At 51.3% G+C, this 14828-nt stretch overlaps 1 protein-coding gene across 1 annotated transcript in view; it reads left to right on the top strand.

The window, feature by feature from the left end:
* The window catches only part of Swap70 (switching B cell complex subunit SWAP70), a 60709-nt gene extending 50096 nt beyond the window's left edge, over positions 1-10613 (top strand). Inside the window, exons 8-12 of the mRNA XM_032892913.1 lie at positions 872-979; positions 2230-2396; positions 7217-7415; positions 8549-8645; positions 9166-10613. Of these exons, the coding sequence (XP_032748804.1) occupies positions 872-979; positions 2230-2396; positions 7217-7415; positions 8549-8645; positions 9166-9272 (678 nt within the window). The 3' untranslated portion in view covers positions 9273-10613. The remainder of the gene's footprint in view (positions 1-871; positions 980-2229; positions 2397-7216; positions 7416-8548; positions 8646-9165) is intronic.
* The last annotated feature ends 4215 nt before the right edge of the window (positions 10614-14828 follow it).

Below are 14828 nucleotides of genomic sequence, written 5' to 3'. Positions count from 1 at the left end.
TTTGCCCAAGTGAGTTGAGACCAGGGTGGTCAGACCTGTCTTCTCTGCCTGCCAGTGCCCTTGACCCCACCCTGGGGAAGCTTCATGAAAACCCAGCAGCTGCTCCTCCCTTACTGTAGCCCGAGCTGTGAGCAGAGGACAGAGGGCGCCCTTGTCTCATTCTCATCTACCAGGAGCACTCCTTGCCTGGGGGAGGGGAGGGAGTGCCTGAAATGCCCCAGTCTCTGTGTCCTAAGGTCCAGTTGATTATCTTTTGTTGCTGTTTTGCTTTCTGTGTTTTTGTTTGTTTGTGATTTGCTTTGAGGGTGGAGGGGATCAACTGTGGGGCCTCGTGGCTTGCCAGGCAGGCACCCTACTGCACAGCTACAGCCTCAACTCCAGAGTTTTCCTAGATGAATATGTGATGGGATGGCCTGCAGAGTTTAATATGTTTGGTTTTTTTGAAACCAGTTGGTCTTGGAGGGGTTGAGGATGGGTGTGGGTGTTGAGGGAGCTGTCTGTGTCACCTACCTGGAAGCTGAGCTCTGGTTACAGATGTAAGGAATAGCGTGGTAGGAGACAGCACTGTATAGAAAGCTCCAGAACTCGGTCAAACCGTGTGAGCGTAGTTGCAAATGGTTATGATTCAGTGGCCTCCTCAGATTCTCTGTGTACAATGTTTATACTCAAGCATTCATACCTGATTTGTTTTATATGCTGGCTGGGCAGACTGGATGGAATTCCAGTGTGTCTCACGGCTTTTACTTAGTTTTGTTTTATTGAGCGTATGGTTTTGTTATATGCTTAAGCAAGACTTTCTCTTCCACTGTAACAATTTTGCTTTTTTTGGGAATGGGTTTCTGATTGATTGATTGATTGATTGATTGATTAGAAACTGGAGGAAGCAGCATCTCGTGCCGCAGACGAGGAAAAGAAGCGCCTGCAGACTCAGGTAGAGCTACAGACCAGGTTCAGCACAGAGTTGGAGCGGGAGAAGCTGGTAAGTCAGAACGGCCGATCAGCTCAGGAAGGCCTGGCTGCTACCTCACCCTGGCTTTGCTGTGCCTTGTGGTGGCGACTGGGGAGTCGTGCGCTTGTTTGTGACTATTCTTTAAGCATCTTCTGTGTATTTGAGAGGTGGAGGGAGAGGATGGGCACCTTGTTTGCCACACCCCTAAAGCAGAATTGTGTGCGGTGGGGTGAGGAGTGCTTAGGCAGTTTGGTTACATGTCCTCATTTGCTGTGAGGTGTCTCTGTCATCCTGGGGCAACCAGGACCTTTCCATTCTCAAAAGCTTTGTAGTGTGGCAGTCACTAGCTGTTTGAGAGGACACCTAAACACACAGCATTTCTCCTCCTTAATGAGCAAGGTGAACACAGCTCAAAGGTGAACAGCCGTTTGCTGTTCTGACCACACCAAGGTCCAGTTGCTTTCTGGAGCTAGGTGGTTACCGGAGCACACGTCTCTCATGGAGTGCTGCTGTGCTGGGCCCTGTGTCTGAACGCGATCTGGTGTTAGTCACTTGTTCTTAGAGGCAAGGTTCCTGCGTGTGTTCAGGAAGGCGCATGCGATGTATGTGATATCCTGCTGCCCTCCCTCCCTGCTGTCTCTCTGAGCACTAGTGTGATTGTGATTGATGTGTGCTCCCTGCACAGGTCATTCTGTGAGCTCTCAGGACTCACAGACACAGGGAGCTAATGCTAGTGACATAATTCTAAGGTGCAGAGAAGTATACCAATGTGTGACAGTGTGTGTCAGGGTACTGGGCACACATGTGAAGTAAACACTCTACCAGTAAGCTGAACCCCAGCCCTGTCTTTGTGTTTTTGAAGACAGGGATTAAAGCCTCTTCAATCCAGAGGGGAAAGCCACACGCGTTTTGAGTATACTGGTGCCCAGGGATGGGGAAGGAAGTAGAGGCAGTAGGACCTGCAGCTCATCAGCTGCTCTGCCTGGGCAAAGGCTCACTCTTCTTAAGATTTGCAAAGAGGTTTCTGACTTTAAAACAGAAAAGAATCTAAAGAGAAGTTACACTTTTTCTTGACTTGAATACAAATATACAGTAGAAAGGACAGCACAGAGCGGGAGTGAGCGCTGGGTCGCAGTTCATTTTTTTTGGACTCCTAGTGCGGATGCTGTGTGTGCGTCCTTTTCCTACACCCTTAGCTGAAAGGCAGAGGTGCGGTGGGAACCTCGCCCTGGGGACGGTCACCCCAATTTAAGCAAGACCACACTCCTCTCTCCCTCCAGATCAGACAGCAGATGGAGGAGCAGGTTGCCCAGAAGTCCTCTGAACTGGAGCAGTATCTGCAGCGAGTCCGGGAGCTGGAAGACATGTACCTAAGGCTGCAGGAGGCACTGGAGGACGAGAGGCAGGCCCGGCAGGATGAGGAGACCGTGCGCAAGCTGCAGGCCAGGTGCAGATGGGTGTGCAGCTCCCTCGGGGCCTGCGGCTCAGCCCGCTGTTAGAAAGGGAGCCTGAGCGTGCGCTGTCTCGCCTGGGAGAGTCTACACTGGGCTGGCAGGGGTGTTTCTCGTGATCCCGGGCTACAGAAACCTTTGCTTGGGGGTCTAAGGGCCTTGTACTGAGAACAGTCTGGTGGCTGTGTTTGCCGGGATGCCCTTCATTCTATTCCAGAGCGTCTGTCAGCCGATCAGCTTTAGTGGAAACTTGAGTTTGACCCGAGTGGCCTTGCCGCAGAGGCAGGCCTACCTTGGGTCAGGCTGCAGCAGAGTTTGGTGGATTGGAAGGGAGTGTGTACTCTCTGTTTGATTGTGTGGGATTGGCACCATTTCTTCAATATCTATTACATGTAATCCCGAGTTCTAAAGTTTTGGAACTAGATTTCTCCCACACCCTGAACTTTTAAATTCCAGTTTATAATTTATGATACTTACATTCCCAGAGGAAATTTTTTTCTTTTTTAATGCGTGTACATCCGTGTGAGGGTATTAGATCCCTGGAACTAGAGTTACAGGCCGGTGTGAGCTGCCATGTGGGTGCTGTGAATTGAACCCTGGTCCTCTGGAAGAGCAGCCTGTGCTAACCGCTGAGCCATCTCACCAGCCCCTGCTCTGGGCTTTGTAACATCAGGGAGGATGCCAGAGGGCTGAGGAGCTGTCATGGTTTAACCCATTGTCCTCTACTTCTCCTGATGCCTTGTGGGAGGCTCCACAGATGTACCTGGGCCTTGAGCTATAGCACCCCGCCCCATGTAGAATTTGTATAGCTGCCAATTCTCATAGAGAGAAGCAAAAGATGCTGTTTAAACCTGGGAAGAAAAGGAAAGGACCTGAGAGGGCTCAGCAGGTAAAAGATGCTAAGATGCTTGACGCCGTGCAAGCCTCATGTCCCTAGTTCTATTGCTGCCACCCATGTAAAGATGGAGGAGGAAACTGACTCACGGGGTTGCCCCCTGACCTCCCCCTGACCTCCACACACATGCACATGACAATAATTTAAATATTAAAAATGGAAAATAAACTGGAAAAGGAGTCTCTTGTAGTTGTATACTTTACCAAAAGTGATGGAGCTGGTGAGATGGCTCAGTGGGCAAAGGTCAAGCTTTATGACCTGAGTTTGATCCCCGAGATCCACATGGTGGAAGGAGAGAGCCAACCTGTGTAATTTCCACATGTGCACCTCAGCATGCAGCCACACCCAAACACACGTGACTAACGGACATCTAATGTATCATTTGAAAATAAACGATTTGGGGCCATCAAAATGACTCAGTGGGTAAAGCCGCTTGCTGCATAAGCCTGGCAACCCAGGTCCAGTCCACGGGACCCACGTGAAGGTGGGAGAAAAGAAGCCACTCCACAGGCTTGCCCTCTGCCCCAGCCAGCTACTCGGAGCTGCCAACGGTGCTGTTGACAGTGGCATTAGTAGGTCATTCAGGAGAAGGTGCAAATCCCATGTCACTTCCAGAGAGTGGCACTCTGAGTGACACTAGACATATTTTGAGCCATAGATTTATAGTCGGGAGTTTATAGATTACTCTAATGCACAGAATCTGGGGAAGGCATGGGGTTTCAGCAGTCTTGAGGGAGATTGGATATAACACGGCAGAGATTCAGTCTCAGAAGACCGGGTAACTCTGAACTTCACTGAAGTACCAGCTCTCCTGTGTGTGGGGTAAATGATGCTTTATGCAGTGGTGACTTTTCTCTTGCTTTGATAATGATAAAAACACCTAGGGGGAGGGGGCTTTACTGTGGCTTGTGGTTCCAGAGGGGAGTCTGTAATTGCTGGGAAGGCATGGCGTGGTGGCAAGAGCAGGAAGTGACTTACCACACTGTGAAGGAACAGGAACTGAGGTGAGGCTAACAGAGCCTGCACCCTGGGATACGAAGGAGTGGGACTGGAAGAAGGGTCGGCTAAAAGGCTGTAAGTTTTTATGTCACCAAACTAAGGTTGATCTTTACTTTTAAGACAGATTCTCACTATGTAACCCCAGATGGCCTGGGACTTGCTCTGTAGACCAGGCTGGTCCGAACTCAGAGATCCACCTGCCCCTGCCTCCTCAGTGCTGGGAATAAAGGCGTGCACCACCATGTCTGGCTCAATTCTAAACCTTTAGTGAGTAAAGTTATAATGAGATAGCTCATGACTTAGCTTCCAGAACTTTCCAATAAAATGCTAAAAGTTTTCTTCTGAATTTCTTATCAGATAATCTTCATTTATACATTAATAGCCAAACTGCAAGCTACACATGGTAGTGCATGCCTCTAATTCCAGCACTTAGGAAACAGAGGCAGGAGGATTACTGCGAGTTTGAGGCCACTTGCTCCGTTTATATAAGACCCGTCTCAGAAGTTCAACCAGGCAACCAAGTTTAGGTCTCATTTAATGTCTGCATTCCCAGCTAGGGCAGTATCCACAGCTGAGTTGGTAAGTGCCGGGGTAACTAATGCTATTTTTATTTTTGGTTTTTCAAGACAGGGTTTTTCTGTGTAGCCTTGACTGCCCTGGAACTCGATCTGTAGACCTGGTCCACCTGCCTCTGACTCCCGAGTAGTGGGATTGAAGGCGTGCACCACCTCGGCCAGCTTATCACTGTGCGAGAAAGGCTGTCCTCAGTAGGAAAATGCTATGTAGTTGAGGATGACCCTGAACTCCCGATCTTCATGCCTGGTTACAGACATGTACCATGTTACTGGCTATTGAACCCCGAGCTTTGCACAAGATGGACAAGGGCTCTACCACCTGGGCTACATCCAGGCCTAGGAATAGCTCTTGAGTGCCTGAAAGGGTCCACATTGTGCCGTGGTGTGTGCTGCTGCCTCCCGCCGGCTGCTGGGATGATTTTCATGTTTTGACGGCAGCCAGGATCTGGGTTCTTAAGTGAGGTGTGGGTACTTCATTCCCATGGTACTCGAGTTTAAAGCAGCATTTCATTGTGTCAAACTTAGTTTTTTATCCATAAAATAACGCTGATTGCCGGTTTCAGGACTGTGAGGATGAAGGTAGATGTAGCAGGTCTGGTATTTAGCATAACTGCATGTAGCTTTCTGGTTTCACCTCATTCACGGATGGGGAAGATACATCACGCAGAATTAAGGAAGATGTTGGATGATAGTGTTAGGCCAAGACAACAGCAGAAAAACAAGTAGAGGGACTCAGGACGGCTCAGCAGCTGAGAGCGCTGGCTGCTCTTGTGGAGGCCTAAGGTCCAGGTCACAACTGATTCCCCTGCCTCAACCCCGAGTGGCCAGGATGACAGGCGTGTGCACACACTTGGCTTATTCCTTCTCTGTAAAGGAGGAAGCCTAGACACAGGAAGGGTGGGGGAGCTGAAGTCTTTAGTCAGAGGTCAGTTTACAAACCACAGAGACCAACTTGGAAGAGGGAAGGCAAGGAGATTTATGGGAACACTCTTAAGTAGTTCTCCAATTCCATGGAGGGCAGGTGGCCTGGTCTTGAACAGTGGCAGGAACCAGGGGGATGAGCGTGGGGAGGATGCCACAGACACAGGTACTGAGTGTTAGCACTGCCATCGCCCCTGCCACCAGGAAGAGAAATTATCCATTGTCTCTGGTTCTGTGCCAGCTGCTTTTGAGTTCCAGGGGGAGCAATTGCTCTGCCAAGCTCAGTTCTCGTTCCACCATGCTCTGCTGCCAAGGGCAGGCTGTAGGTTCTGTACTGTGGGGGATGGGGCTCCACCTCCCTCAGACCCCTACTGTGCTATTCTCTAGCTGCATGAAGCAGCCCAGCCCTCTGAATGCCTACTGCCCTCTGCACTTGAGCACTGTCATTGTCTGTGACGAGCACTGGGAAAGAACACAGATGCATAATGGACAGAGATGAATGAGGGGTGCACGTCAGGCTGTCCGCAGTGCTGGGTGGGCTCAGTGTGTCTCCAGGCATTTGGAGTCTGGGACGGGTGGCATGGTCCTTTCCTCTTCCCTTGCTGCTGCTGTAGAGAGCAGGGGCTGCAGGTGGGAGTGGCCCTGCTGCCATGTGCCATGCGACTTGACTGTTTGGCTCTTTGTGAGGCTTGTGCCTTGACCATTGTCGGCATCTGACCACACTCCCTGCATCTTGAGTGCAGGTCTGAGCTGTATATTGGTTTATTTATTTAAACACAAGTGCAGTTGGCTAATCCAAGCCAGCTTGTTACTGCGGCTAACATCTGGCATCACACACTGGCATTGAGGCCCACTGTGACCTCTGCAGTACACCTGTGCACACATTCCTTGTCTGTGACGAGGGACTAGTATGTCCCAGGTTGTTGTTGGTCCTAGGTCTTTATTGGACGAATAGATGTTTTAATGTCATAGCGACCAGGCAGGCTACAGGGCTTGGCCCCACCCCCTGGCCGGTAGATGACTTAAGCGCTGGGCCTTACTTCTCCATCTCAGATGTGACTTTTCATGGAATTGGAGAACTACTCAGATTGCACTTGTCTTTTCTCTGATGTTTCTGAGAGGGCGCATAAGTGCAATCAGTTTCGCGCACTCTGCAAAACATTGGAGAAAACACACTTGGCTCAGTTCTTGGCATACACTCGCCATTGCCTAAATGCTAATTTTCTTTGTCCTTCATGTAAGACTGAGGACACTTGGAGCAGGACATAGGGGCTGATCGCAGGCTTTCTGATACACACTGCTTGGCTCCTAGTCTCCTTTTAAGATGGGAGGCCTTAGGTGACTGAGAAATTGTCCTCTGAAATGCTTTCGCATCTTGGCGCGGGTCCCCAGCAGGGTCTGACCCCAAGTGTCCTCTGTGTTACAGGTTGCTGGAGGAAGAGTCTTCTAAGAGGGCAGAGCTGGAAAAGTGGCACCTGGCACAGCAGCAGGCCATTCAGACAACAGAGGCGGAGAAGCAGGAGTTGGAACAGCAGCGGGTCCTGAAGGAGCAGGCCCTGCAGGAGGCCATGGCACAGCTGGAGCAGCTGGAGTTGGAGCGGAAGCAGGCCCTGGAGCAGTACGAGGTGGCCCAGACTTAGCCCTGACACACCTGTAGCTGGGGGTAGATCAGCTGGGGCGGGGGCGGGGCTCTGCACCCAACCTCAGAAACAAAAGCAAATGAACGCCAGCACTCACTTGGCAGAATCTTGCTTAGGAAAGAGAAGGAAGAAAGAAGTCAGTCTTATTTTGTTTTCTATAGAGATGAGACATCTGTCCACTCAGGGACCATGCAGGAGTGTGAGTGGGGAAAATGAGTTACGCCCTGTGACAGAGGTCCCCACGCTGCAGAATGGACTCCGAGAACACAGGGACAGCAAGTGTAAGCAGTACCCAGTGCCCCACCCTGAGGTAGAGAACCAGGGAGGTCGCTTGCTCCCAGCTCCTCACTCAGACCTCATTGGAGGGGCCCAGGGTTGCAGAGGTGACTGACATTCGAGGCCAGGGGAAGTCAGTGAGGAGCTGCTTCCTCAACACCATTGTCCCAGTTACTGCTCTGTCGTTGTGTCAGGACACTGTGACTAAGGCAACTTACAAAGAAAGCATCCAGTTGGACTTACGGTTTCACGGTTAGAGCCCATGTTGGGGCAGTGAAGGCAGAGGCAGGGACAGCTGAGTACCCACATCTGAGAGCACAAGGCAGAGAAACTCTGGAGTGGCTTGAGTCTTTTGGAACCCCCAGTGACACAGCTCCCCCAAAAGGAGGGGCTAATCCTTCCCAAATAAGACCACTAACTGGGGACCAAGCATCCAAACATGCGAGCCTGCTGGGGGTACTCATTCAAGCCACCGTGGCTGTGGCTGTCCCGAGTGTGTCAGCAGAGAACAGCTCTTCCTTCAGAAGTTAGGACTGGCAGCTCTCCTGAGAGAGCTGAGCTGGGGAAGGGCAGGTGTGGGGCAGAGGCAGGAAGCTGACCCGGGCCTCACTGTCGCATGCATGAGGTGAGAGAAGCCTTGGAGTCAGATGGCGCGGCCTCCAGCCCTGCTTCCTGCACCTTGGGCAGGCCCCTTAGCGCTTGGAGCCTGAGTTTGCTAAGGTGCAATGGGTAGTGACAGCTCCTCCTCACAGTGATTCTGGTCATTTCGTGAGAGAACTCGTGGGTATACAATAGGTGCCAGTCCATGCTACTTGGTTCTTAAACTGCTACTTTTGTCCTAGGGAGTCAAAAGGAAGCTAGAGATGGCAACAAATACGACCAAGAGCTGGAAGGACAAAGTGGCCCATCATGAGGGATTAATACGCTTGATAGAACCAGGTAATAGTTTTATATGTAAAATCGCCTATTTTAATTTATTTCCTGTTGTGTTTGTGTGACTGAATTTATTTAAACAAACAACCAAAGCTTTCTTAGGGGCACAAAGCCCTTGCTTCTGCACATAGCACCACATAAAACTGGGGGTAGGGGCGTCCACCTGTACTGCTAGCCTTGGGGTCTGAAGCGCGAGCTCCTCCTTGTGAGCTCCTCCTTGAGGTGGCTCAGGTTAAAGCACCGTGTAGGCCTGACTGCCTAAGTTACCAGTGCCTGGGTGGGGATATACATTTGCCATCCCAGGGCTCCTCCAGGGGATGGGAGCAGAGTCACCCTGAAGCCAAGGTAAGGAGCTCGTCCACTTTAGTACGTGACCCCAGGTAACCTGCCTGCGCTCAGCGTGCTGCTCTCTTGGCTAGTGGATGTTCTGGGGTATTCCTTAGAGAGGAGGTGGGAAGGTTGTCTTGATGCGCTGACAGGCGTGGAGAGGCCAGGCTCCTGCACTGAGGGCACGCTTGTCGCTTAGGTTCCAAGAACCCTCACCTGATCACCAACTGGGGACCTGCAGCATTCACGCAGGCAGAGCTCGAGGAGAGAGAGAAGAGCTGGAAAGAGAAGAAGACCACAGACTGACAGCTGTCCCAGCGGCCACCCCAGTCAGTCACATCAGTGAGGAGTCGAGCTTCGTGCCTGGGACAGGGACACTGGCTTTGCTGCTTCTAGTCTCCCCTCAGGACTCCAGCAGGTTCCCTGTGAGGAGGACGCCATATTTACCTTCTTAGCGAGGTCTCAGCTCTCCTGAGCAAGAACATAGGCACGGGTGTGGCTGGGGCCACTTTCACTGTCGCCTTCTGCAGCCCTTGCAGCCCCCAGTCTCAGCCCCTCCTTGGACGGGAGGTCAGCTGTCTCCTCAGGCAGCACATCCCCTCCACTGATTGGCCAGTCTGCTTGCCTTTTCGTGTCAAGTGACACGGCAAGCCTTCGTGTTGGTGTCTGATGGACAGGTCACCAGCCACTGCCCTTGTGGATGGGATCTGGCTGGTGACGCTTCCCAGCTTCAGCTGAGACACTTCCTTTCCTGACCACCACACACGGGGCTTGCGCTTCATGGCATTTTCTTTCCCTCTCCTCAAAGCAAAACATATCCCGCCTCAGTGCCTCTTCTTCGAGTGTTCTGTCCCCGGCTGCCTGTCTGTTGGAATCCATGGTGATTGGATAGTTTGGGAGGTTACATGGGCACAGTGGAAGCTGACAGTATGTGGGCCTGTCAGATGTAAAGTGTCACAGGATGATGGCAGACCCTGTGGCTTTCTCTAGGACTGTATCTCTCTCTGCTTCCCCTCCTAGGGTGACACAGGTCTTGGTTTCTGTGCTTCTCTCTGAGGACTGCCTTTAGCTATGACCTGCTCTGAGGCCGAGACTAGTGCTTATGAGGGTAAGCCTCAGCACACCGCTGGGCTCTGTGACAGCAGTGACTCCATGGACAGCCCAGAGGCTTACATATGAGCAGGAAGGGGATCTGTGTGTTACAGAAAAGGTGGGATTCAGTAGCAGAGCAGAGAACCCCAAGTGTCGGTCCAGCCTTGCCTCAGAGCAGAAAGGAGGCCATTCTAGACACGTGCAAGTCTAGAATAGATTCCAGTGTTCCTGGATCTACATAAGGACTGGATAGAATTCATTAATCTCTACCTTTTATGATCAGAAAACATTTGCCAATGGAAGTCTTATCAATTTTTCTTAAGATTTTGGGCTACTTAATAAAAGTAATTTTATTTAATGTTTATAGCTGCCTTCATACAGTTTAGATTTATATGCAAAGTATCACCGTGTCATGAACCCTCTTGGTTAGCAGATAACTTGCGTGTAGGCTTGGGTCTGGCCATTCTCACCGTGTTTCCTTGCCAGTGCTGCTGGGAGTCAGACCAAGGGGACCACAGTGGCCCTGTCCTGATGATGTCTCCTAGGGACCCAGTGGCCCTGTCCTGATGATGTCTCCTAGGGACCACAGTGCCCCTGTCTTGATGTCTCCTAGGGACCCAGTGGCCCTGTCCTGATGTCTCCTAGGGACCCAGTGGCCCTGTCCTGATGTCTCCTAGGGACCCAGTGGCCCTGGAGAGAAGAGGAAAGAAGGTACTGGGTGGCATGAAATGTCTGGACGGAAGCAGGGGCCTGGGGTTCGGGAGAGACTGGGGTAAAGGAATTGCTGGGTCCAGGCTGGCACAGCCTCCCTCCTTAAACCTGGGCTGTCTTAAAGCACACCAGAGCGTGACCATAGCCGCCACCGCCCTCCTTGTCTGGTCTGTGCTCCCTCCTGCAGTGCCGTACGGGCTGTGCAGAAGGTGTCTGCAGTCCAGCGTCTGTTACTGGTTGCCACACCGGCTTCAGTAGCACTGTGGCTGGGAAGTGAAAGTCCCTTTTAAACAGCGTCCACAGCTGTGGACTGAGCGACTCCCATTGGGCTGACGCTCTGATGCTCGTGGGCCTCTCCTAGGACTCACAGTGCTCTCAGCTAAGTGCCTGTAGACCCCCTGCCTCATCTCTGTAACAACGACAGGAAGCTTCGGGAATGTCTGTGTTTCATTGGAATCAACCCTTCCCTCCAACTGGAGGCGAGATTGTCTGTAGGAATTGTGAGTGAAAAGCATTTGAAAATGTTTTGGGATCTACTGTATTGAGAATGAACAAAATATTTATAATTTTAAAGTATTCTTATCTACATGTACAATGTAATGTGCTCCACTTTTTATTTTTTGCTAATTTTTCTAAGATATTAAAATGTTTTCTATGGGATTTTCGGTTTCTGTTTTTTAATGCAATAGACTCAATAACAAAATTAAACATACCAGAGTATCATACACTTTAAACCGGTTTAATAAAACCAGTTTAGTGTGTGCATGCCTGCATGCATGTGTGCGTGTGTGCCTGCATGTGTGTTTTTGCTAATCTTCAGTTTCATACAGTCATGTGGACATGGTTTAGGGATATTCCTGAAAATACTGGGTTTGGGAGTTACGACCTCGAGAAGTTAGCTGTGACCTCATGTTGGGTGTGTGACTCACAGCTGTGGGAAGCCTTGGTGGCTGTGTCAGCTCAGGAACCTACAGAACCGACTTTATTGTTGTTGTTACCTCTGAAGCCTTTTCCTCTTGTCTGTTTTCTCAGATTTTCTTTAGCTAGAATAAACATTGTGGTTTTCTATTTGGTTTTCCATGGTCACCAAGATTAAAACTCTTACTGTGGATGAAGCAGCCCCTTGTTCTAGCTTGACTGTGTATTGGTAAACTGGTCTCCCCTCATGGACACCTACCTCGTGTTTGTCAAACTATTCTTCTTTCTCAATTGTGACGCTCTCAAGTAAGGACACTTGTTCCTGAGGGGACACTTGGCAGTGTCTGGAAACATTTGCGGTTTTTGTAACTGGAAGGAGTGTGCTGGCTGTAGGCGGTGCCTCACATCACCCCCGCTTGGAGGGGAGTGCTGTTAATTCCTGTTAAGCCTCATTGTCCCTTCTGAGGTTTCCAAGTCATTGGTCTTGGGTAGTGGGCACGTTTGTGGTGGACACTAAATTCCAACCCTAGTCTAGACTCAGCCTCCCTGTCCAGTTTACTACAGCAGAGACGGTCTGTCAGGGCCGTGCACCCACAGGAATGTGGGCCTTTCTCTATGTCTGCCTCCGGCATGGCAGTTGAGAGGGCCAGAGAGATTGTTAGTAGGTAAGAGGGTTCTGTCCAGCGACCCTCATCCTGACAGATCCCACCTCCCCATTCGAAGTCGTTCCACCCCAATTCTCCCCCAAACACACCAGTAGCCTAAACTGGGATTCTGAAGGTGGCATTCCTGGGCCTCACTTTCTTGCGTTTCCCCTCTGCTCTTTAGCCAGGAGCACCCCAGGGACAGGGTCCATCACAGACTGGTTTCAGACTGGCTGCCACCTCCGTGTTCCCCTCAGAGTCTGTCCAGTGGGAGGTAAGCTGTCCTAGGCTGCTGAGCAAGTTTTGTACGAGGGGAGAGCGTTTCGGGGTTGGAATTTAGTGTCCACCACTCTGAAGCCTCAGCAGGGTCAGTGAGGCTTTACAGGAATTGACAGCCTCCCCTCCAAGTGGGGCTGGTTTGAGGCATCTGCTGCAGCCAGCACACTCACTCCTTTCTGGGTATGAGAACCAGGATAGACGAGTGTTCACACAGAACATGAGCTGAGGAAAAGACTTCATCTCAGGGTCCCAAGACCTGCAGCCTGGTCCTGAGCTGGGAGCTGATGACAGGGCAGGAAAGGGACTTTCCAGTGGTCTGTGTTTTCCAGCTCTGCTTGGATCAGAGGACTCACCTGGGAAGGAGCTTGGGCATCAGTCACAGATCTGGGCTTAGCTGTGGCTCCGAGGCAGGATGGCTACAACTCCTCTCACCCCTACTTCTATACATTCCTAGTTCTGAGCCCCGCCCTGCAGGGCTGACCAGGGGTTTTGACACTGATGCTTCCTGTATTAGGACAGTGCTCCCTTCTGAGAAACACCTCCCACTAGATTGACCAGTCTTCAGCCCATTCTCTGGGTGACCTATGTTTTTTCTTTACAAGAACAAAACTTCCAGCTGTGCGCATGCGCGCGCGCGCGCGCGCGCGCGCACACACACACACATACACACACGTGCGCGTGCGAACACGCAGTGTGCCTACAGAAAGCCTCAAGGACAACTTCATATGGACCAGCAAAAGGGATGCCTTCTTCAATACCTGAACCTCCTTACAGAGCCCCCAGGTCACCTTATCCCCCAAACCCCCCTCCCCCGGGTCTGTGGAGAGCCACCATGTCCCTTCCCTGAGTGTCACCTTCCTCGAGTGTCTTGTCTTCCTGCTTAAACAGTAAACTCACTAAGTCGCCTTACTTGAAGTTGACATTTTTAGGCTTTTATTTGTTGTTTACCGACCCACGCGTCTGTGGTGCATCTCAGTTATACCCAGCCCTGTCCTGCACCCCCAGCACGACCCTCCTCCACTTTTTCCCCTTTCGTTTTTGTAGCTGAGTCCAGTCAGTGTTGCCTTTTGGGATGCTGACTGGTCTTGTTGGTTTGATCATGTGCAGTTAATGGCTGCCGTGACTTCCTGAGCACAGTGGCTATGTCTGGTCAAGAACGCAGCATTCCGTAGTACAGCACTACTCCTGACTTTGTTCTGCCTTGATGTTCCCTGAGCCATGGGATGGACTTGTTACGGATGCTGCAGTTAGGGCTGATCACTCCGCAGTCACGTGCTCTCAGCGCTCTGAGGAGTTGAGGCTCTGCATTAGCTGCTGCTTACCGCAGAGAAACATCTCTGGCTAATTGCTGGCACAGCTGCACTGAATTGAAAGGTGACATTCTCAGATGGCCACGGGCGCCACTCATCATAGTGTGCTGGAGTAGTTAATGGGCAACGTTCTTTTCTGCGACTAAGTCAAGACCCACCTGCAACCAAACTGAGCCCCTGACTCCCAAGACTCTAAGGGGATTGCCTGGGGCTGCTGGTGACAGTTCCAGCTCACCGTCCACTAAAGGGTTAGATTCAGGCTCTCTGCCCTCAGAATGACACTGCACAGAGGATGTCCCAGCATGTCACCCCTGGAGCACCAGATGGCCATCTGCCCCTTAAAGGCTGGTGGGGACACTCCCCACACCCCATAATGCTGTCGGGGGAAGTCATGTGGAGGGGGACTTTCCATCTGAGCCAGGCCAGGCCATGTGGCGGGGATTTCTGCCGACTGTCTGGCAGGTGTGTGTATTAAGTTACTCATGCAAGGCCTCTGGAGAATTGGGGAAATGTCTTAGATGCTTTTTGTGTCTCTACAGGCAGGTGTGCAACTTCTGAAATGTCCAAGGAGGAATGAACCAAACGGTCTGAGAATGGGGCTCAGAAATACCTAGTTCTTGTCATCTCACAGTCTGCCTCCTTAGCCCTAAGTAAGGGGTGCTCAAGGGGATCTCTAGGGGCTGGGACTGCCCAGCGGGTTCCCATGGATCCACATCTCTGCCGTGCACCTGTGACTTCTTGGGTGGCCACTGACGTTTTATGCTCTGGTCAGAGATGTTCTGTCTTTGGGGTTGACCAACTCCTGCTGCTCTGAGTGGTGCCCCGACATTGTTTCAGCAGCTGTGTCCCAAGCCCCTCAGAACCAAGCTGAGAAGCTCCCACAGGTGAGCCACAGGCTTTCCAGCTTA

This window comes from Rattus rattus, chromosome 2, assembly GCF_011064425.1.
Source record: "Rattus rattus isolate New Zealand chromosome 2, Rrattus_CSIRO_v1, whole genome shotgun sequence".
Classification (NCBI taxonomy): domain Eukaryota; kingdom Metazoa; phylum Chordata; class Mammalia; order Rodentia; family Muridae; genus Rattus; species Rattus rattus.
This window is presented reverse-complemented; position numbering and strand designations above follow the sequence as displayed.